Here is a 24693-nt window from a genome sequence, read left to right as displayed (position 1 = left end):
ACACTTGTCTGAGGGTAACTTTATAAGGCATCCCTCCAATAGGGAAGTCAAGTACTCATAAAACACTTCAAGCAAACACAGGAGATGCTTGTGTATTTGAGATGTAAACGATGGGGTCAAGCTTACTTCAGGCTGCACTGACAAAAGACAAAAGGCCACCAAGAAATGGAGGGGTTTAAATGAAGACAAGACTTAGAGATTCCTGCAAGTTTATATCTCCAAAAATGCATGAGGGTATAAATCTATCATTTCCTGAATATGATTTATAAAAAAAAAAGAGTAAGAGAGAGGGGAAAAAAAAACTTGTGTTCATTAAAGGAAGATGTTACCTAAATGCTAAATTACATGAAAGGCAGCATGTTGGTAAAGAGCTGACTAGACAATATCACATTTACATCATTTAAAAAATGTCATTCAGCTACCCTTTTTACTGTCATCTGCATGGTGAAAAAACTGAATTTATGCTTACCTGATAAATTACTTTCTCCAACGGTGTGTCCGGTCCACGGCGTCATCCATAACTTGTGGGAATATTCTCTTCCCCAACAGGAAATGGCAAAGAGCACAGCAAAAGCTGTCCATATAGTCCCTCCTAGGCTCAGCCCACCCCAGTCATTCGACCGACGGACAGGAGAAAAAAACAGGAGAAACTATAGGGTGCCGTGGTGACTGTAGTTAAAGAAAGAAATTCATCAAACCTGATTAAAAAACCAGAGCGGGCCGTGGACCGGACACACCGTTGGAGAAAGTAATTTATCAGGTAAGCATAAATTCTGTTTTCTCCAACATTGGTGTGTCCGGTCCACGGCGTCATCCATAACTTGTGGGAACCAATACCAAAGCTTTAGGACACGGATGAAGGGAGGGAGCCAATCAGGTTACCTAAACGGAAGGCACCACGGCTTGCAAAACCTTTCTCCCAAAAATAGCCTCCGAAGAAGCAAAAGTATCAAATTTGTAGAATTTGGCAAAAGTGTGCAGGGAAGACCAAGTCGCTGCCTTACATATCTGATCAACAGAAGCCTCGTTCTTGAAGGCCCAAGTGGAAGCCACAGCCCTAGTAGAGTGAGCTGTGATGCGTTCGGGAGGCTGCCGTCCGGCAGTCTCATAAGCCAATCTGATAATGCTTTTCAGCCAAAAGGAAAGAGAGGTAGCAGTAGCTTTTTGACCTCTCCTTTTACCAGAATAAACGACAAACAGAGAAGACGTTTGTCTGAAATCCTTCGTTGCTTCTAAATAGAACTTCAAAGCACGAACTACATCTAAATTCTGTAACAAACGTTCCTTCTTTGAAACTGGATTCGGACACAAAGAAGGCACAACTATTTCCTGGTTAATATTCTTGTTAGAAACAACCTTTGGAAGGAAACCAGGTTTAGTACGCAAAACAACCTTATCTGAATGGAACACCAGATAGGGCGGATTACACTGCAGAGCAGATAACTCAGAAACTCTTCTAGCAGAAGAAATAGCAACCAAAAACAGAACTTTCCAAGATAACATCTTGATATCTATGGAATGTAGAGGTTCAAACGGAACCCCTTGAAGAACTGAAAGAACTAAATTCAGACTCCAGGGAGGAGTCAAAGGTCTGTAAACAGGCTTGATCCTGACTAAAGCCTGAACAAAAGCTTGAACATCTGGCACATTTGCCAGTCGTTTGTGTAACAAGACAGATAAAGCAGAAATCTGTCCCTTTAGAGAACTCGCTGATAATCCCTTATCCAAACCTTCCTGGAGAAAAAAAAGGATCCTAGGAATTTTGATCTTACTCCATGAGAATCCCTTGGATTCACACCAACAGATATATCTTTTCCATATTTTATGGTAAATTTTTCTAGTTACATGTTTTCTGGCCTGTACCAGAGTATCTATCACAGAATCCGAAAACCCACGCTTAGCTAAAATCAAGCGTTCAATTTCCAAGCCGTCAGCTGGAGAGAAACTAGATTTGGATGTTCGAATGGACCCTGTACTAGAAGATCCTGTCTCAAAGGTAGCTTCCATGGTGGAGCCGATGACATATTCACCAGGTCTGCATACCAAGTCCTGCGTGGCCACGCAGGAGCTATCAAGATCACCAGCCTGGGAATGAGAGGAAACGGTGGAAACACATAAGCTAGGTTGAAGGCCCAAGGCGCTACTAATGCATCCACTAGAGTCGCCTTGGGATCCCTGGATCTGGACCCGTAGCAAGGAACCTTGAAGTTCTGATGAGACGCCATCAGGTCCATGTCTGGAATGCCCCATAATTGGGTCAACTGGGCAAATATCTCCGGGTGGAGTTCCCACTCACCCGGATGGAATGTTTGACGACTCAGATAATCCGCCTCCCAGTTTTCCACTCCTGGGATGTGGATCGCAGATAGGTGGCAGGAGTGATCCTCCGCCCATTTTATGATTTTTGTCACTTCTCTCATCACCAGGGAACTCCTTGTTCCCCCCTGATGGTTGATGTAAGCAACAGTCGTTATGTTGTCTGATTGGAATCTTATGAATCTGGCCTTTGCTAGTTGAGGCCAAGCCCTGAGAGTATTGAATATCGCTCTCAGTTCCAGAATGTTTATCGGGAGAAGAGACTCTTCCCGAGACCATAGACCCTGAGCTTTCAGGGAGTCCCAGACCGCACCCCAGCCCACTAGACTGGCGTCGGTCGTGACGACGACCCACTCTGGTCTGCGGAAGCTCATTCCCTGGGACAGGTGATCCTGGGTTAGCCACCAACGGAATGAGTCTCTGGTCTTCTGATCTACTTGAATTACTGGAGACAAGTCTGTATAGTCCCCATTCCACTGTTTCAGCATGCACAGTTGTAATGGTCTTAGATGAATTCGCGCAAAAGGAACTATGTCCATTGCTGCAACCATCAACCCTACTACTTCCATGCACTGAGCTATGGAAGGTCGTGGAACAGAGTGAAGAACTTGACAAGCGTTTAGAAGTTTTGACTTTCTGGCATCTGTCAGGAAAATCTTCATTTCTAAAGAATCTATTATTGTCCCTAAGAAAGGAACTCTTGTCGACGGAGACAGGGAACTCTTTTCTATGTTCACCTTCCACCCGTGAGATCTGAGAAAGGCCAGAACGATGTCTGTGTGAGCCTTTGCCTTTGTGAGAGACGACGCTTGTATCAGAATGTCAGAATGTCGTCCAAGTAAGGTGCCACTGCAATGCCCCTTGGTCTTAGAACTGCTAGAAGGGACCCGAGTACCTTTGTGAAAATCCTTGGAGCGGTGGCTAGCCCGAATGGGAGAGCCACGAACTGATAATGTTTGTCCAGAAAGGCGAACCTTAGGAACGGATGATGATCTTTGTGGATAGGAATATGTAGATACGCATCCTTTAAATCCACGGTAGTCATAAATTGACCCTCCTGGATTGTAGGTAAAATTGTTCGAATGGTTTCCATTTTGAACGATGGAACTCTGAGAAATTTGTTTAGAATTTTTAAATCCAGAATTGGTCTGAAAGTTCCCTCTTTTTTTGGGAAATACAAACAGATTTGAGTAAAACCCCTGACCTTGTTCCACAGTTGGAACTGGGTGTATCACTCCCATCTTTAACAGGTCTTCTACACAATGTAAGAATGCCTGTCTCTTTATTTGGTTTAAAGATAAGCGAGACATGTGGAACCTTCCCCTTGGGGGTAGTTCCTTGAATTCTAGAAGATAACCCTGAGAAACTATTTCTAGTGCCCAGGGATCCTGAACATCTCTTGCCCAAGCCTGAGCAAAGAGAGAGAGTCTGCCCCCTACTAGATCCGGTCCCGGATCGGGGGCTACCCCTTCATGCTGTTTTGGTAGCAGCAGCAGGCTTCTTGGCCTGTTTACCCTTGTTCCAGCCTTGCATCGGTTTCCAAGCTGGTTTGGTTTGCGAAGCATTACCCTCTTGTCTAGAGGCTGCAGAGTTGGAGGCCGGTCCGTTCCTGAAATTGCGAAAGGAAAGAAAATTAGACTTATTCTTGGCCTTGAAAGGCCTATCTTGTGGGAGGGCGTGGCCCTTACCCCCAGTGATGTCTGAGATAATCTCCTTCAATTCTGGCCCAAAAAGGGTTTTACCCTTGAAAGGGATATTAAGCAATTTTGTCTTGGAAGATACATCCGCTGACCAAGACTTTAGCCAGAGCGCTCTGCGCGCCACAATTGCCCTAGGAATTTTGATCTTTTTAAGCAAACCCTCCAATTTTTTATCCATAGGATCTTTGAAAGCACAATTATCCTCGATAGGAATAGTAGTGCGCTTAGCTAGTGTAGAAACTGCCCCCTCGACCTTAGGGACTGTCTGCCATAAGTCCTTTCTGGGGTCGACCATAGGAAATAATTTCTTAAATATAGGAGGGGGGACAAAAGGTATGCCGGGCTTCTCCCACTCCTTATTCACTATGTCCGCCACCAGCTTGGGTATAGGAAAAGCGTTGGGGTGCACCGGAACCTCTAGGAACTTGTCCATCTTGCACAATTTTTCTGGAATGACCAGGTTGTCACAATCATCCAGGGTAGATAACACCTCCTTAAGCTGTGCGCGGAGATGCTCCAATTTAAATTTAAATGTCACAACATCAGGTTCTGCCTGTTGAGAAATTTTACCTGAATCAGAAATTTCCCCATCTGACAAAACCTCCCTCATGGCCACTTCAGAATGGTGTGAGGGTATGACAGAGTAATTATCATCAGCACCCTCCTGCTCTACAGTGTTTAAAACAGAGCAATCGCGCTTTCTCTGAAATGCAGGCATTTTGGATAAAATATTTGCTATGGAGTTATCCATTACTGCCGTCAATTGTTGCATAGTAACAAGCATTGGCACGCTAGAAGTACTAGGGGTCTCCTGCGTGGGCAAAACTGGTGTAGACACAGAAGGAGATGATGTAGAACTATGTCTACTCCCTTCATCTGATGAATCATCTTGGGCAACTTTACTACCTGTGGCAGTACTGTCCTTACTTTGTTTGGACGCTATGGCACAATTATCACACAATTTTGAAGGGGGAGACACATTGGCTTCCATACATACAGAACATAGTTTATCTGAAGGCACAGACATGTTAAACAGGCTTAAACTTGTCAATAAAGTACGAAAACCGTCTTAAAATAAAACCGTTACTGTCTCTTTAAATTTTAAACAGGGCACACTTTTTTACTGAATATGTGAAAAACTATGAAGGAATTGTTCAATTTTAACCAAATTTTCACCACAGTGTCTTAAAGCATTCAAAGCATTGCACCCCAAATTTAACCCTTAAAATGACAAAACCGGAGCCGTTTATAGTTTTAACCCCTCTACAGTCTCAGCTACAGCCTTTGCTGCGACTTTACCAAACCCAGGGGGGAATACGATACCAGATGAAGCCTTCTAGGGACCTTTTCAACTCCTTCCAGACCCATACACATGCAGCTGCATGTCCTGCTCTCAAAAGTAACTGCGCAGTAATGGCGCGAAAATGAGGCTCTGCCTACTACAAAGAAGGCCCTTCCTGACTGGGAAGGTGTCTAAGCCAGTGCCTGCCGTGAAAATAACGTTCCCCAAAGTTATAAAGTGTGAATGACCTCAAGCTCAAGCTGTATAAAATGCCCAAATAAAGCAATCGATCTAGCCCATAAAAGTGTCCACCAGTTTTATAGCCCATATTAAGCCCTTTATTCTGTTTGAGACTAAGAAAATGGCTTACCGGTCCCCATGAGGGGAAAAATGACAGCCTTCCAGCATTACACAGTCTTGTTAGAAATATGGCTAGTCATACCTTAAGCAGAGAAGTCTGCTAACTGTTTCCCCCAACTGAAGTTATCTCATCTCAATAGTCCTATGTGGAAACAGCAAACGATTTTAGTTACTGCTGCTAAAATCATACTCCTCTCACAAACAGAACTCTTCATCCTTTTCTGTTTTAGAGTAAATAGTACATACCAGCACTATTTTAAAATAACAAACTCTTGATAGTAGAATAAAAAACTACAACTAAACACCACATACTCTTCACCATCTCCGTGGAGATGCTGCCTGTGCAACGACAAAGAGAATGACTGGGGTGGGCGGAGCCTAGGAGGGACTATATGGACAGCTTTTGCTGTGCTCTTTGCCATTTCCTGTTGGGGAAGAGAATATTCCCACAAGTTATGGATGACGCCGTGGACCGGACACACCAATGTTGGAGAAAAACAACAGCCAATCAGCATCTTTAGTTCAGAGTTCAAACTTTACTGTAATCTTGTGGTAATTCACTATACTCTTGTAAGATTTCATAGTAAACTTTCTTAAACTAAGAAAAGAAATCAAATGACTGTGCCTGTACAGTCAGATGAACAGTCCCTTGTAAAGTCCTGGGGCATGCATCCTGACTGGATGCTTAAAGTCCATTTACAACAAGATGTGGCTAGTGAGGTAAAATATATTCCTTTGACACAGTTCATGTGATATTTTCTAGTCAGCTTTTAACAGAAGTGATTCAACATTTGGGTAAGATGCCCCTTCAAATGGACATAAATGTATTTTAAATGTGCACTGGTGGATTTCAAGTGTGATTAGATACATTAAACATAATCACACAAAAAAGAGATGCAACATTTTAAGACACTTTATTTCTTTTTTGTAAATACTTGTTCATTGTAAAAATACACCTAACATCTAACCATATTATTCTTTAAACGTATATGATCAGGATACTAGATACTAACAAATATTAAATGCATCATTGGGTAGATTTATTAAATGTCGGGAGGACATGATCCGCTGTAGCAGATCATGCCTGCCCGACATCGCTAAATACCGACAGCATACGCTGTCGGCATTTAAGATTGCACAAGCATTTCTGGTGAAATGCTTGTGCAATGCCGTCCCCTGCACATTCGCGGCCAATTGGCTGCTAGCAGGGGGTGTCAATCATTCTGATTGGGATGATTGATGTCCGGCTGCATTCGCAGCATAATAAATCTACCCCCATATCTCTAACCACATGAAGCTTTATAAACCGTGTTAATTTTCTCAATATTTCTGAATTGTGAAAGGAAAAAAAAAAACAAGCATTAAAAACTCACTGGACAACTGAAGAGTTGCTTGACCTGTCCCACACTACACGAGGTACTCCCAAATTCTGAGAGAAGAGGACAAATGGAAGAAGGAGGTTGTCAAGCCATGAGCGATGAGTTGCGAGAAAAACACAAGGGATTCCGTGTTGCTGAGAAAGAAGGGAGAACAGCAAAGCCAATTATTAAGGTAATATACACCAGTATTCTCAAAGGGTTTTTTGAACAGTTAAACTATTTTTAAAAATATGTTACCGCGGCAGAAGCATCTCGAACTGTAGCAATTTGACCTTTATGAAGCTGTATAAATAGAAAGATGGATCCGAAGAACTTTAACAGGAGCCAGTGGACAATTCTGTGAAAGGAAGAGAAAAGATGGGACAAAAAAATAAAGAGGAAGAAAATAAAGAAATAAAGAGAGAAAAGGAAAAGGGAAAAGAAAAAAAGAAAGAAAAATAATTTGTGAAGTACTACAAATGTGTTGAGGGTTTTTTTTGTGTTATAAATTATTCACGCAGTACAATGAAACAAACAAAATACTAGTTATTTTAATCAAAGTAAGTAAAGTAACTTCATTAGGAAGATGAAGCTTAATGATTACTTTTTTTCACCATTCAAAAATGACAGCAAATTAGCTGCAGGGTCTTGTGGTGGCTGAGATTTAAAGCCTCGTTTTCGTTCCATGCAAAAAAAAATATTCAAACAGTAATACAGTACACTCCAGAGTTCCTTCCGGTTTGTAAGGCACCTCCACCTCTAGCTCCTGTGTTGGCAAATGCTCTTTAAATTTCATCAGGACAACTTAAAGGGACATAAAAGGCAAACCTTTTCTTTCATGATTAAGATAAAGCATACAATTTTAAACAACTTTCCAATGTACTTATATTATCAAATTCTTCATTTTCTTGTTATCCTTTGTTGAAAAGTAGGAAGGTAAGTTCAGGAGAGAGAAAGTATCTGCATTAGTATATGGGGCAGCAGTTTTGCATTAATGTTATACATTAGAAAGAGCACTAGATGGCAGTACTTTTCCCTGTCATGTAGTGCTCCAGACATGAGCATGCTACCTATCTAGATATCTCTTCAACAAAGAATAACAAAATAACAAAACAAATATTTTACTAACCTTGCAATTCTAATGCATCTGGCAGAAGCCTTTAAAAATATATTGCTCCGTGCAGTTATTACAACAAAAGGTGGCATCCAGCTATATACAGAGTGGAAATGAGACCTGGACATGGCCCATAAATAAGACAAAGGCTTTAGCATAGTACCGACGTATATGAAGCTGAGCGGCAGCCAGAGAGGCCAAGAAGACACGTTTGTCACGGAGAAGCCGAGGCCTACGCCACAAGCACACATGCGTTACTACAAGATCCGCCATACGACGCATCTATAAGAGACAGTGAGGACCATCAATACCCCAGCGCAGCTTACGAAGGTAGGCTCCCAAGCTGGGAAGAGGTGTGAAAAACACAATTTATGCATACCTGATAAATGTATTTCTCTTGTGGTGTATCCAGTCCACGGATCATCCATTACTTGTGGGATATTCTCCTTCCCAACAGGAAGCTGCAAGAGGATCACCCACAGCAGAGCTGTCTATATAGCTCCTCCCCTAACTGCCCACCCCCAGTCATTCGACCGAAGACAAGCAAGGAGAAACTATAGGGTGCAGTGGTGACTGTAGTTTAAACATAAAAAACACCTGCCTTAAAATGACAGGGCGGGCCGTGGACTGGATACACCACAAGAGAAATAAATTTATCAGGTAAGCATAAATTGTGTTTTCTCTTGTAAGGTGTATCCAGTCCACGGATCATCCATTACTTGTGGGATACCAATACCAAAGCTATAGGACACTGATGAAGGGAGGGACAAGGCAGGCGCTTAAACGGAAGGCACCACTGCCTGTAAGACCTTTCTCCCAAACATAGCCTCCGAAGAAGCAAAAGTATCAAATTTATAGAATTTAGAAAAAGTATGAAGCGAAGACCAAGTCGCCGCCTTACAAATCTGTTCAACAGAAGCCTCATTCTTAAAAGCCCATGTGGAAGCTACCGCTCTAGTAGAATGAGCTGTAATTCTTTCAGGAGGCTGCTGGCCAGCAGTCTCATAAGCTAAGCGTATTATACTCCTTAGCCAAAAAGAAAGAGAAGTTGCCGAAGCATTTGGCCTCTCCTCTGTCCAGAATAGACAACAAACAATGCAGATGTTTGACGAAAATCTTTAGTAGCTTGTAAATAAAACTTTAAAGCACGAACCACGTCAAGATTGTGTAAAAGACATTCCTTCTTAGAAGAAGGATTAGGACACAGTGACAGTACAACAATCTCCTGATTGATATTTTTATTAGATACCACCTTAGGTAGAAACCCAGGTTTGGTACGTAACACTACCTTATCTGCATGGAAAATGAGATAAGGGGAATCACATTGTAAAGCAGATAACTCTGAAACTCTGCAAGCCGAGGAGATAGCTACTAAAAACAGAACTTTCCAAGATAAGAGCTTAATATCTATGGAATGTAAAGGTTCAAACGGAACCCCTTGAAGAACCTTAAGAACTAAATTTAAACTCCATGGTGGAGCAACAGGTTTAAACACAGGCTTGACTCTAACCAGAGCCTGACAAAATGCCTGAACATCTGGAACCTCAGCCAGACGTTTGTGCAACAGAATAGACAGAGCAGAAATCTGTCCCTTTAAGGAACTAGCTTACAAACCCTTCTCCAATCCTTCTTGGAGAAAGGATAATATCTTAGGAATCCTGACCTTACTCCATGAGTAACCCTTGGATTCACACCAATGAAGATATTTACACCATATCTTATGATAAAGTTTCTTGGTGACAGGCTTTCGTGCCTGTATTAAGGTATCAATGACCGACTCGGAGAAACCACGCTTTGATAAAATCAAGCGTTCAATCTCCAAGCAGTCAGACGCAGAGAAATTAGATTTGGATGGTTGAAAGGACCCTAAAGTAGAAGGTCCTGTGTCAGCGGCAGAGTCCATGGTGGAAAGGATGACACGTTCACCAGATCTGCATACCAAGTCCTGCATGGCCACGCAGGTGCTATCAAAATCACTGATGCTCTCTCCTGTTTGATCTTGGAAATCAGACGAGGGAGCAGAGGAAACGGTGGAAACACATAAGCTAGGTTGAAGGACAAAGGCGCTGCTAGAGCATCTATCAGTGCTGCCTTGGGAACCCTGGACCTGGATCCGGAACGAGGAAGCTTTGGGTTCTGACGAGACGCCATGAGATCCAGTTCTGGTTTGCCCCAAAGTTGAATCAACTGTGCAAATTCCTCCGGATGGAGCTCCCACTCCCCCGGATGAAAAGTCTGTCGACTTAGAAAATCCGCCTCCCAGTTCTCTACTCCTGGGATATGGATAGCTGATAGATGGCAAGAGTGAAACTCTGCCCATAGAATTATCTTTGAAACCTCCAACATTGCTAGGGAACTCCTTGTTCCCCCTTGATAGTTGATGTAAGCTACAGTCGTGATGTTGTCCGACTGAAATCTGATGAACCTGACCGCAGCAAGCTGAGGCCAAGTCTGAAGCGCGTTGAATATCGCTCTTAGTTCCAGAATGTTTATCGGAAGGAGGGCCTCCTCCGGAGTCCATGATCCCTGAGCCTTCAGGGAGTTCCAGACTGCACCGCAACCCAGAAGGCTGGCATCTGTTGTTACTATTGTCCAATCTGGCCTGCGGAAGGTCATACCCTTGGACAGATGGACCCGAGATAGCCACCAGAGAAGAGAATTCCTGGTCTCTTGATCCAGATTTAGTAGAGGGGACAAATCTGTGTAATCCCCATTCCACTGACTGAGCATGCAGAGTTGCAGCGGTCTGAGATGTACTATGGTACTATGGTACTATGTCCATTGCCGCTACCATTAAGCCGATTACTTCCATACACTGAGCCACCGAAGGGCGAGAAGTAGAATAAAGAACACGGCAGGAATTTAGAAGTTTTGACAACCTGGCCTCTGTCAGGTAAATCTTCATTTTTACAGAATCTATCAGAGTTCCCAGGAAGGAAACTCTTGTAAGAGGGGATAGAGAACTCTTTTCTTCGTTCACTTTCCACTCATGAGACCTCAGGAATGCCAGAACAATGTCCGCATGGGACTTGGCAATTTGAAAATTCGACGCCTGTATCAGAATGTCGTCTAGGTAAGGGGCTACTGCTATACCCTGCGGCCTTAGGACCGACAAGAGTCACCCCAGAACCTTTGTAAAGATTCTTGGTGCCGTGGCTAACCCAAAGGGAAGAGCAACAAACTGGTAATGCCTGTCTAGAAAGGCGAACCTGAGAAACCGATGATGCTCTCTGTGTATCGGAATATGAAGATAAGCATCCTATAAATCCACGGTAGTCATATACTGACCCTCCTGGATCATAGGAAGGATGGTTCAAATAGTCTCCATCTTGAAGGATGGCACTCTGAGAAATTTGTTTAGAATCTTGAGATCTAAGATTGGTCTGAAGGTTCCCTCTTTCTTGGGAACCACAAACAGATCTGAATAGAAGCCTTGCCCCTGTTCCTCCTTTGGAACTGGGTGGATCACTCCCATAACTAGGAGGTCTTGAACACAATGTAAGAATGCCTCTCTCTTTATCTGGTTTGCAGATAATTGTGAGATGTGAAATCTTCCTTTTGGGGAAGAAGCTTTGAATTCCAGAAGGTATCCCTGAGACACAATTTCCAACGACCAGGGATCCTGGACATCTCTTGCACAAGCCTGGGCAAAGAGAGAAATTCTGCCCCCTACCAGATCCGTTACCGGATCGGGGGCTGATCCTTCATGCTGTCTTAGAGGCAGCAGCAGGCTTCTTGGCCTGCTTTCCTTTGTTCCAAGCCTGGTTAGGTCTCCAGACCGGCTTGGACTGGGCAAAATTTCCCTCCTGTTTTGTATTAGAGGAAGTTGAAGCTGCACCACTCTTGAAATTTCGAAAGGCACGAAAATTAGGCTGTTTGGTCCTTAATTTGCTGGACCTATCCTGAGGAAGGGCATGACCTTTTCCTCCAGTAATATCAGAAATGATCTCCTTCAGCCCAGGCCCGAATAGGGTCTGCCCCTTGAAGGGAATGTTGAGAAGCTTAGACTTTGAAGTAACGTCAGCTGACCAGGATTTAAGCCATAGCGCCCTACGCGCCTGAATAGCAAAACCTCAGTTCTTAGCTGTTAGTTTGGTTAAATGAACAACGGCATCAGAAACAAATGAATTGGCTAGCTTAACAGCTTTAAGCTTGTCAAGGATATCATCCAATGGGGTTTCTACCTGTAGAGCCTCTTCGAGAGACTCAAACCAGAAGGCCACAGCAGCAGTGACGGGGCAATGCATGCAAGGGGCTGGAGAATAAACCCTTGTTGAATAAAGATCTTTTTAAGATAACTCTCTAATTTTTTGTCCATTGGATCTAGAAAAGCACAACTGTCCTCGACAGGGATAGTGGTACGCTTAGCTAGAGTAGAAACTGCTCCCTCCACCTTAGGGACTGTCTGCCATAAGTCCCGTGTAGCGGCGTCTATAGGAAACATCTTCTTAAAAACAGGAGGGGGAGAGAACGGTACACCTGGCCTATCCCATTCCTTAGTAATAATTTCAGAAAACCTTTTAGGAATTGGAAAAACATCAGTGTAAGTAGGTACTGCATAGTATTTATCCAATCTACATAATTTCTCTGGGACTACAATAGTGTCACAGTCATCCAGAGTTGCTAAAACCTCCCTGAGCAATACGCGGAGGTGTTCAAGCTTAAATTTAAATGTAGACATATCAGAATCAGAGTGAAGTATCTTCCCTGAATCAGAAAAATCACCCACAGATTGAAGCTCCCCTGCTTCAGCTTCAGTATAATGTGAAGGTGTATCAGACCTAGCTACTAAAGCGTCAGAGAGCTCTGTATTTATTCTATTCCCAGAGCTGTCTCACTTTCCTTGCAATCCTGGCAGTTTAGATAATACCTCTGTAAGGGTATGATTCATAACTGCCGCCATGTCTTGCAAGGTATACGCAATGTGCGCGCTAGAAGTACTAGGAGTCCCCTGAGCGGGATTTATAGAATCTGACACGTGGGGAGAGTTAGCCGGCATAACTTCCCCCTTGTCAATTTCTTCTGGTGATAAATTTTTTAAAGCCAGAATATGGTCTTTATAATCTATAGTAAAATCAGTGCATTTGGTACACATTCTAAGAGGGGGTTCCACAATGGCTTCTAAACATAATGAACAATGAGTTTCCTCTATGTCAGAAATGTTTAAACAGACTAGTAATGAGACCAGCAAGCTTGGAAAACACTTTAATAACTGTGAACAAGCAAAAAATAAAAACGGTACTGTGCCTTTAAGAGAAAAAAACAAACACAGAAACTGCTAAAACAGTGAAAAAAGCAGTAAATCTTACGAAATTTTTACAGTGTGTATAATAGGCTAAAAGAGCATTGCACGCACTTGCAAATGGATGATTAACCCCTTAGTTTCAAAAACGGATCAAAAAAACGATATAAACAGTCACAACAAACTGCCACAGCTCTGCTGTGGCCCTACCTGCCCATACAACGACTTTGGAAGGCACAAAAACCCTTTAGAGAGGTCCTAAATGTTCAGGGGACTCCTTCAGGGAAGCTGGATGTCTCAAGCTGCAAAAACGAAAATAGGCCCCTCCCAACCTGTACTCACAGTGAGAGGGCCTTAAAAAACTATCCCTAGGAAAATCTAGACAGCCATGTGGAAAAAACTGGGTCCCAGAATAAAGTTTTATCACCAATATGTAAAAAAACGTTTATACACTTCAAACAAACGTTATATCTATTCAGTAATGTGAGTAAATAATAAAAAATATTACCCTTTACAGCAAGCATGATACCAGTCGTTATTAAATCACTGTAATCAGGCTTACCTTAAAATAAATCCGGTATTGTCAGCATTTTCTAGCATATTCATTTCTCTAGAAAAATTTAAAACTGCACATACCTCAGAGCAGGAGACCCTGCACGCTATTCCCCCAGCTGAAGTTACCCATCTCTTCAGTTATGTGTGAGAACAGCAATGGATCTTAGTTACAACCTGCTAAGATCATCAAAGACCACAGGCAGACTCTTCTTCAATTCTGCCTGAGGCTAAAACAGAATTTATGTTTACCTGATAAATTACTTTCTCCAACGGTGTGTCCGGTCCACGGCGTCATCCTTACTTGTGGGATATTCTCTTCCCCAACAGGAAATGGCAAAGAGCCCAGCAAAGCTGGTCACATGATCCCTCCTAGGCTCCGCCTACCCCAGTCATTCGACCGACGTTAAGGAGGAATATTTGCATAGGAGAAACCATATGGTACCGTGGTGACTGTAGTTAAAGAAAATAAATTATCAGACCTGATTAAAAAAACCAGGGCGGGCCGTGGACCGGACACACCGTTGGAGAAAGTAATTTATCAGGTAAACATAAATTCTGTTTTCTCCAACATAGGTGTGTCCGGTCCACGGCGTCATCCTTACTTGTGGGAACCAATACCAAAGCTTTAGGACACGGATGAAGGGAGGGAGCAAATCAGGTCACCTAAATGGAAGGCACCACGGCTTGCAAAACCTTTCTCCCAAAAATAGCCTCAGAAGAAGCAAAAGTATCAAACTTGTAAAATTTGGTAAAAGTGTGCAGTGAAGACCAAGTCGCTGCCCTACATATCTGATCAACAGAAGCCTCGTTCTTGAAGGCCCATGTGGAAGCCACAGCCCTAGTGGAATGAGCCGTGATTCTTTCGGGAGGCTGCCGTCCGGCAGTCTCGTAAGCCAATCTGATGATGCTTTTAATCCAAAAAGAGAGAGAGGTAGAAGTTGCTTTTTGACCTCTCCTTTTACCGGAATAAACAACAAACAAGGAAGATGTTTGTCTAAAATCCTTTGTAGCATCTAAATAGAATTTTAGAGCGCGAACAACATCCAGATTGTGCAACAAACGTTCCTTCTTTGACACTGGTTTCGGACACAGAGAAGGTACGATAATCTCCTGGTTAATGTTTTTGTTAGAAACAACTTTTGGAAGAAAACCAGGTTTAGTACGTAAAACCACCTTATCTGCATGGAACACCAGATAAGGAGGAGAACACTGCAGAGCAGATAATTCTGAAACTCTTCTAGCAGAAGAAATCGCAACTAAAAACAAAACTTTCCAAGATAATAACTTAATATCAACGGAATGTAGGGGTTCAAACGGAACCCCCTGAAGAACTGAAAGAACTAAGTTGAGACTCCAAGGAGGAGTCAAAGGTTTGTAAACAGGCTTAATTCTAACCAGAGCCTGAACAAAGGCTTGCACATCTGGCACAGCTGCCAGCTTTTTGTGAAGTAACACAGACAAGGCAGAAATCTGTCCCTTCAGGGAACTAGCCGATAATCCTTTTTCCAATCCTTCTTGAAGGAAGGATAGAATCTTAGGAATCTTAACCTTGTCCCAAGGGAATCCTTTAGATTCACACCAACAGATATATTTTTTCCAAATTTTGTGGTAAATCTTTCTAGTTACAGGCTTTCTGGCCTGAACAAGAGTATCGATAACAGAATCTGAGAACCCTCGCTTCGATAAGATCAAGCGTTCAATCTCCAAGCAGTCAGCTGGAGTGAAACCAGATTCGGATGTTCGAACGGACCCTGAACAAGAAGGTCTCGTCTCAAAGGTAGCTTCCAAGGTGGAGCCGATGACATATTCACCAGATCTGCATACCAAGTCCTGCGTGGCCACGCAGGAGCTATCAAGATCACCGACGCCCTCTCCTGATTGATCCTGGCTACCAGCCTGGGGATGAGAGGAAACGGCGGGAACACATAAGCTAGTTTGAAGGTCCAAGGTGCTACTAGTGCATCCACTAGAGCCGCCTTGGGATCCCTGGATCTGGACCCGTAGCAAGGAACTTTGAAGTTCTGACGAGAGGCCATCAGATCCATGTCTGGAATGCCCCACAGCTGAGTGACTTGGGCAAAGATTTCCGGATGGAGTTCCCACTCCCCCGGATGCAATGTCTGACGACTCAGAAAATCCGCTTCCCAATTTTCCACTCCTGGGATGTGGATAGCAGACAGGTGGCAGGAGTGAGACTCCGCCCATAGAATGATTTTGGTCACTTCTTCCATCGCTAGGGAACTCCTTGTTCCCCCCTGATGGTTGATGTACGCAACAGTTGTCATGTTGTCTGATTGAAACCGTATGAACTTGGCCCTCGCTAGCTGAGGCCAAGCCTTGAGAGCATTGAATATCGCTCTCAGTTCCAGAATATTTATCGGTAGAAGAGATTCTTCCCGAGACCAAAGACCCTGAGCTTTCAGGGATCCCCAGACCGCGCCCCAGCCCATCAGACTGGCGTCGGTCGTGACGATGACCCACTCCGGTCTGCGGAATGTCATCCCTTGTGACAGGTTGTCCAGGGACAGCCACCAACGGAGTGAGTCTCTGGTCCTCTGATTTACTTGTATCTTCGGAGACAAGTCTGTATAGTCCCCATTCCACTGACTGAGCATGCACAGTTGTAATGGTCTTAGATGAATGCGCGCAAAAGGAACTATGTCCATTGCCGCTACCATCAAACCGATCACTTCCATGCACTGCGCTATGGAAGGAAGAGGAACGGAATGAAGTATCCGACAAGAGTCTAGAAGTTTTGTTTTTCTGGCCTCTGTCAGAAAAATCCTCATTTCTAAGGAGTCTATTATTGTTCCCAAGAAGGGAACCCTTGTTGACGGAGATAGAGAACTCTTTTCCACGTTCACTTTCCATCCGTGAGATCTGAGAAAGGCCAGGACAATGTCCGTGTGAGCCTTTGCTTGAGGAAGGGACGACGCTTGAATCAGAATGTCGTCCAAGTAAGGTACTACAGCAATGCCCCTTGGTCTTAGCACAGCTAGAAGGGACCCTAGTACCTTTGTGAAAATCCTTGGAGCAGTGGCTAATCCGAAAGGAAGCGCCACGAACTGGTAATGCTTGTCCAGGAATGCGAACCTTAGGAACCGATGATGTTCCTTGTGGATAGGAATATGTAGATACGCATCCTTTAAATCCACTGTGGTCATGAATTGACCTTCCTGGATGGAAGGAAGAATAGTTTGAATGGTTTCCATCTTGAACGATGGAACCTTGAGAAACTTGTTTAAGATCTTGAGATCTAAGATTGGTCTGAACGTTCCCTCTTTTTTGGGAACTATGAACAGATTGGAGTAGAACCCCATCCCTTGTTCTCTTAATGGAACAGGATGAATCACTCCCATTCTTAACAGGTCTTCTACACAATGTAAGAATGCCTGTCGTTTTATGTGGTCTGAAGACAACTGAGACCTGTGGAACCTCCCCCTTGGGGGAAGTCCCTTGAATTCCAGAAGATAACCTTGGGAGACTATTTCTAGCGCCCAAGGATCCAGAACATCTCTTGCCCAAGCCTGAGCGAAGAGAGAGAGTCTGCCCCCCACCAGATCCGGTCCCGGATCGGGGGCCAACATTTCATGCTGTCTTGGTAGCAGTGGCAGGTTTCTTGGCCTGCTTTCCCTTGTTCCAGCCTTGCATTGGTCTCCAAGCTGGCTTGGCTTGAGAAGTATTACCCTCTTGCTTAGAGGACGTAGCACCTTGGGCTGGTCCGTTTCTACGAAAGGGACGAAAATTAGGTTTATTTTTTGCCTTGAAAGGCCGATCCTGAGGAAGGGCGTGGCCCTTACCCCCAGTGATATCAGAGATAATCTCTTTCAAGTCACGGCCAAACAGCGTTTTCCCCTTGAAAGGAATGTTAAGTAGCTTGTTCTTGGAAGACGCATCAGCCGACCAAGATTTCAACCAAAGCGCTCTGCGCGCCACAATAGCAAACCCAGAATTCTTAGCCGCTAACCTAGCCAATTGCAAAGTGGCGTCTAGGGTGAAAGAATTAGCCAATTTGAGAGCATTGATTCTGTCCATAATCTCCTCATAAGGAGGAGAATCACTATCAACCGCCTTTATCAGCTCATCGAACCAGAAACATGCGGCTGTAGCGACAGGGACAATGCATGAAATTGGTTGTAGAAGGTAACCCTGCTGAACAAACATCTTTTTAAGCAAACCTTCTAATTTTTTATCCATAGGATCTTTGAAAGCACAACTATCCTCTATGGGTATAGTGGTGCGTTTGTTTAAAGTGGAAACCGCTCCCTCGACCTTGGGGACTGTCTGCCATAAGTCCTTTCTGGGGTCGACCATAGGAAACAATTTTTTAAATATGGGGGGAGGGACGAAAGGAATACCGGGCCTTTCCCATTCTTTATTAACAATGTCCGCCACCCGCTTGGGTATAGGAAAAGCTTCTGGGAGCCCCGGCACCTCTAGGAACTTGTCCATTTTACATAGTTTCTCTGGGATGACCAACTTGTCACAATCATCCAGAGTGGATAATACCTCCTTAAGCAGAATGCGGAGATGTTCCAACTTAAATTTAAATGTAATCACATCAGGTTCAGCTTGTTGAGAAATGTTCCCTGAATCAGTAATTTCTCCCTCAGACAAAACCTCCCTGGCCCCATCAGACTGGGTTAGGGGCCCTTCAGAAATATTATTATCAGCGTCGTCATGCTCTTCAGTATCTAAAACAGAGCAGTCGCGCTTACGCTGATAAGTGTTCATTTTGGCTAAAATGTTTTTGACAGAATTATCCATTACAGCCGTTAATTGTTGCATAGTAAGGAGTATTGGCGCGCTAGATGTACTAGGGGCCTCCTGAGTGGGCAAGACTCGTGTAGACGAAGGAGGGAATGATGCAGTACCATGCTTACTCCCCTCACTTGAGGAATCATCTTGGGCATCATTGTCATTGTCACATAAATCACATTTATTTAAATGAATAGGAATTCTGGCTTCCCCACATTCAGAACACAGTCTATCTGGTAGTTCAGACATGTTAAACAGGCATAAACTTGATAACAAGGTACAAAAAACGTTTTAAAATAAAACCGTTACTGTCACTTTAAATTTTAAACTGAACACACTTTATTACTGCAATTGCGAAAAAACATGAAGGAATTGTTCAAAATTCACCAAATTTTCACCACAGTGTCTTAAAGCCTTAAAAGTATTGCACACCAAATTTGGAAGCTTTAACCCTTAAAATAACGGAACCGGAGCCGTTTTGAACTTTAACCCCTTTACAGTCCCTGGTATCTGCTTTGCTGAGACCCAACCAAGCCCAAAGGGGAATACGATACCAAATGACGCCTTCAGAAAGTCTTTTCTAAGTATCAGAGCTCCTCTCACATGCGACTGCATGCCATGCCTCTCAAAAACAAGTGCGCAACACCGGCGCGAAAATGAGGCTCTGCCTATGCTTTGGGAAAGCCCCTAAAGAATAAGGTGTCTAAAACAGTGCCTGCCGATATTATTATATCAAAATACCCAGATAAAATGATTCCTCAAGGCTAAATATGTATTTAATAATGAATCGATTTAGCCCAGAAAAAGTCTACAGTCTTAATAAGCCCTTGTGAAGCCCTTATTTACGATCGTAATAAACATGGCTTACCGGATCCCATAGGGAAAATGACAGCTTCCAGCATTACATCGTCTTGTTAGAATGTGTCATACCTCAAGCAGCAAGAGACTGCTCACTGTTCCCCCAACTGAAGTTAATTGCTCTCAACAGTCCTGTGTGGAACAGCCATGGATTTTAGTGACGGTTGCTAAAATCATTTTCCTCATACAAACAGAATTCTTCATCACTTTTCTGTTTCTGAGTAAATAGTACATACCAGCACTATTTCAAAATAACAAACTCTTGATTGAATAATAAAAACTACAGTTAAACACTAAAAAACTCTAAGCCATCTCCGTGGAGATGTTGCCTGTACAACGGCAAAGAGAATGACTGGGGTAGGCGGAGCCTAGGAGGGATCATGTGACCAGCTTTGCTGGGCTCTTTGCCATTTCCTGTTGGGGAAGAGAATATCCCACAAGTAAGGATGACGCCGTGGACCGGACACACCTATGTTGGAGAAAATAGTACAACTCTGGTACCATTTGAAAATAACAAACTTTTGATTGAAGATAAACTACATTAATTCACCACATCTCTCTATGCTACTTCCATTGTCGAGAGCTGCAAGAGAATGACTGGGGGTGGGCAGTTAGGGGAGGAGCTATATAGACAGCTCTGCTGTGGGTGATCCTCTTGCAGCTTCCTGTTGGGAAGGAGAATATCCCACAAGTAATGGATGGTCCGTGGACTGGATACACCTTACAAGAGAAAAGAGTCAGCAACGGTCCTGAGAGCCTTGGTCAACTATTTCAACGCAGTGCATCACTGCGCATGTGAGTAGACCCTGAAGCACATCCAATGTATGTTACAGAGAAGCAGAAGACACAATATACACGCATCTAAATGCCTGCTCAGCCCCAGCAACAATGCTAAGGGATAAAACGATGAAGACCCTGCATACACATTACACCATAATCAGCTGTTACTATACTCTTCACAGCTACCTACAATATAGACTCCTGCAACCCAGAAGGAGGAGAACGATTACTAAGATAATATTTTGCTCTAGATGTTGCTTTCTATTTTCTCCAACTATGGCTCTTACTCATGTTAACAACTAAGTCCTAATCCTAAGTCATGCGATCAGGACTTACATATGTAACATACAGGGAGTGCAGAATTATTAGGCAAGTTGTATTTTTGAGGATTAATTTTATTATTGAACAACAACCATGTTCTCAATGAACCCAAAAAACTCATTAATATCAAAGCTGAATATTTTTGGAAGTAGTTTTTAGTTTGTTTTTAGTTTTAGCTATTTTAGGGGGATATCTGTGTGTGCAGGTGACTATTACTGTGCATAATTATTAGGCAACTTAACAAAAAACATATATATACCCATTTCAATTATTTATTTTTACCAGTGAAACCAATATAACATCTCAACATTCACAAATATACATTTCTGACATTCAAAAACAAAACAAAAACAAATCAGTGACCAATATAGCCACCTTTCTTTGCAAGGACACTCAAAAGCCTGCCATCCATGGATTCTGTCAGTGTTTTGATCTGTTCACCATCAACATTGCGTGCAGCAGCAACCACAGCCTCCCAGACACTGTTCAGAGAGGTGTACTGTTTTCCCTCCTTGTAAATCTCACATTTGATGATGGACCACAGGTTCTCAATGGGGTTCAGATCAGGTGAACAAGGAGGCCATGTCATTAGATTTTCTTCTTTTATACCCTTTCTTGCCAGCCACGCTGTGGAGTACTTGGACGCGTGTGATGGAGCATTGTCCTGCATGAAAATCATGTTTTTCTTGAAGGATGCAGACTTCTTCCTGTACCACTGCTTGAAGAAGGTGTCTTCCAGAAACTGGCAGTAGGACTGGGAGTTGAGCTTGACTCCATCCTCAACCCGAAAAGGCCCCACAAGCTCATCTTTGATGATACCAGCCCAAACCAGTACTCCACCTCCACCTTGCGGGCGTCTGAGTCGGACTGGAGCTCTCTGCCCTTTACCAATCCAGCCACAGGCCCATCCATCTGGCCCATCAAGACTCACTCTCATTTCATCAGTCCATAAAACCTTAGAAAAATCAGTCTTGAGATATTTCTTGGCCCAGTCTTGACGTTTCAGCTTGTGTGTCTTGTTCAGTGGTGGTCGTCTTTCAGCCTTTCTTACCTTAGCCATGTCTCTGAGTATTGCACACCTTGTGCTTTTGGGCACTCCAGTGATGTTGCAGCTCTGAAATATGGCCAAACTGGTGGCAAGTGGCATCTTGGCAGCTGCACGCTTGACTTTTCTCAGTTCATGGGCAGTTATTTTGCGCCTTGGTTTTTCCACACGCTTCTTGCGACCCTGTTGACTATTTTGAATGAAACGCTTGATTGTTCGATGATCACGCTTCAGAAGCTTTGCAATTTTAAGAGTGCTGCATCCCTCTGCAAGATATCTCACTATTTTTGACTTTTCTGAGCCTGTCCTTCTTTTGACCCATTTTGCCAAAGGAAAGGAAGTTGCCTAATAATTATTCACACCTGATATAGGGTGTTGATGTCATTAGACCACACCCCTTCTCATTACAGAGATGCACATCACCTAATATGCTTAATTGGTAGTAGGCTTTCGAGCCTATACAGCTTGGAGTAAGACAACATGCATAAAGAGGATGATGTGGTCAAAATACTCATTTGCCTAATAATTCTGCACTCCCTGTACATATAAACAACTGACATTGTAAGTTCTATGATGATGAGCTTTTTTTTTTTACTGGGAACTTTGCTGCACATCTCCCATCAACCTAACTCTAACCCTGTATGGTATTGTTGAATTCAAGGTTATACTTTCTATAGCACAATATCTTGGACAATAATTTGATGGCAGAAGCATCAAAAGTGAACAGCTTCTTGTCCTTTGTTTAAAGGGCTACTACTGAGCAATAAATATTTAATATAACAGAAAGCTCATATTTCCTGTTTTCTTTTGCCCATTTAAGTTATCTACCTTGTATCTCTAATTTTATTAACATCAGTTGATAATGTCGACCAGGAAGACGAATTAGCCAGAGAAGACCCCTAAGCTTTCTTTAAATCCTCAAAATTGAGCAAGCAACATGAAATAATTGATACAGAAATTGAAGAAAATAACTCTGAAATAAGTTCACAGCTTCACTCAGCTGACCAAACACCATTGACAAAAGCTGATCTCAAATCCCTGGTATCCAAACAGGATATGACATCTGATAGAGCGTGCACATAGAGCTCTTAGAGACAAACCCAGAGAAGATTCACCCCGAGGGATGTAAATAGTCAAATTTCTTCTATTTCCAGAAAAAGAAATAATACTGACAGCAGCTAGAAAGAATTCTCCTTTCAAATCCCAAGGAAATGTAGTTCAATTTTTCCAAGATCTTTTGTGTCAGAACTCTGCAACAACGAAATACACTACATCTTCTAACATCTGTATTAAGGAAGAATCATATCTCTTATTGATGGGGCTTCCCCATCGCCTTACATGTAATGAAAGAACGTAAAATAACTACTATCAAAACTGTACGGGAAATACAGGATGGTTTGAAGATGACTGAAATACAGGCGGATCTAGGCCCAACAGAAACACCAGAGACCTCATAACTACAAATTATATCATCCAAATGGTCAAAGGTCACAAAGAAAAGACATAAAACCTGAGATATGGCCCTTCCAGACCCGATGAGATGTGACATGTGATCCTTGAAACTTTAGGGATCAATCTATTAAGATTGGACACAGACATTATGTGGGAATCCCCTAATTTTGAGCAAGGGTTTTCCTCTCCCCTCTCTTTTTCTTTATCTAGTCAATCTCTATCTTCTATCTTTCCTGGGTACTACCTTACAGATCCAGATCTTCTGATTGAGATTACTTTGCTTAATAAAAATTGACTAGGTTTTACCCTAACAATAAGATTATATAGAAATAACTGTCTTTAACGGCTACCATGCCACTATAAGGGTACCTTTATAAAATAACCTTAAAAATTAGCCACCTAAAGCTAATTATTCAATTTCTTAACCAAACCTCTTTAACTGCACCTATAATCTACCACTATATTAGCAGTTTTCTATTTGATGTTTTTTGTTTTACTAGTTACAAAATGTTAAAGCACTTTCTACAATGTTTTTTTTTTTTATTATTATTATCCTGTTTTTGTGTCACTGTATGCCTAATGTTAACTCATTCAACAAAGTAGCATATGTAGTATGTTCTGAGGAAGTCTTACAATGGAGGGGCTAAGGAGAAATTATAGATCCTTATGCTTTATATATAGAGGCCCACGCAATCCATATTATATACTATCTAGACAAAATGTGCTTGATGTGCCCAGAGGGACATCACATCCTGCATTATACACACTATTTAAATAGCTACATGTGATAATGGCGCCCCTGTGATTGATTTAATCTTATATAATGTGAGAGGCCTTAACTATGATGTCAAAACACTGCAAAGCAGACAATTCAGAAACTCTTCTAGCAGAAGAAATAGCTACCAAAAACAAAACTTTCCAAGACAGTAACTTAATATCTATGGAATATAGAGGTTCAAACGGAACCCCTTGAAGAACTGAAAGAACTAAATTTAGACTCCATGGAGGAGCCACAGGCCTGAACGTCTGGTATGGCTGCCAGACGCTTGTGTAACAAAACAGACAGAGCAGATATCTGTCCTTTTAAGGAACTAGCTGACAGACCTTTCTCCAATCCTTCTTGTAGAAAAGATAGTAACCGTGGAATCCTAATCTTACTCCATGAGTAACCCTTGGATTCGCACCAGCAAAGATATTTCCGCCATATCTTATGGTAAATTTTTCTGGTGACAGGCTTCCTAGCCTGGATCAGAGTATCTATAACCGATTCCGAAAACCCACGCTTAGCGAGAATCAAGCGTTCAATCTCCAAGCAGTCAGTTGCAGAGAAACTAGGTTTGGATGTGTGAATGGACCTTGGATTAGAAAGTCCTGCCTCAAAGGTAGCTTCCATGGTGGAACCAATGACATATTCGTCAGGTCTGCATACCAAGTCCTGCGTGGCCACGCAGGAGCTATCAAAATTACCGAAGCCTTCTCCTGTTTGATCCTGGCTACTAGCCGGGGGAGAAGAGGAAACGGTGGAAAGACATAAGCTAGATTGAACGACCAA

At 42.8% G+C, this 24693-nt stretch overlaps 1 protein-coding gene across 1 annotated transcript in view; it reads right to left on the bottom strand.

Annotated features, from left to right (window-relative positions):
- Positions 1–24693, bottom strand: part of GPAT2 (glycerol-3-phosphate acyltransferase 2, mitochondrial) — a 744505-nt gene that overhangs the window by 525838 nt on the left and 193974 nt on the right. The window contains exons 6-7 of the mRNA XM_053719460.1: positions 7275–7374; positions 7032–7171 (exon numbers count right to left, since the gene is read on the bottom strand). Coding sequence (XP_053575435.1) covers positions 7032–7171; positions 7275–7374 — 240 coding nt within the window. The remainder of the gene's footprint in view (positions 1–7031; positions 7172–7274; positions 7375–24693) is intronic.

Source organism: Bombina bombina, chromosome 6, assembly GCF_027579735.1.
Source record: "Bombina bombina isolate aBomBom1 chromosome 6, aBomBom1.pri, whole genome shotgun sequence".
NCBI classification, from domain to species: domain Eukaryota; kingdom Metazoa; phylum Chordata; class Amphibia; order Anura; family Bombinatoridae; genus Bombina; species Bombina bombina.
This window is presented reverse-complemented; position numbering and strand designations above follow the sequence as displayed.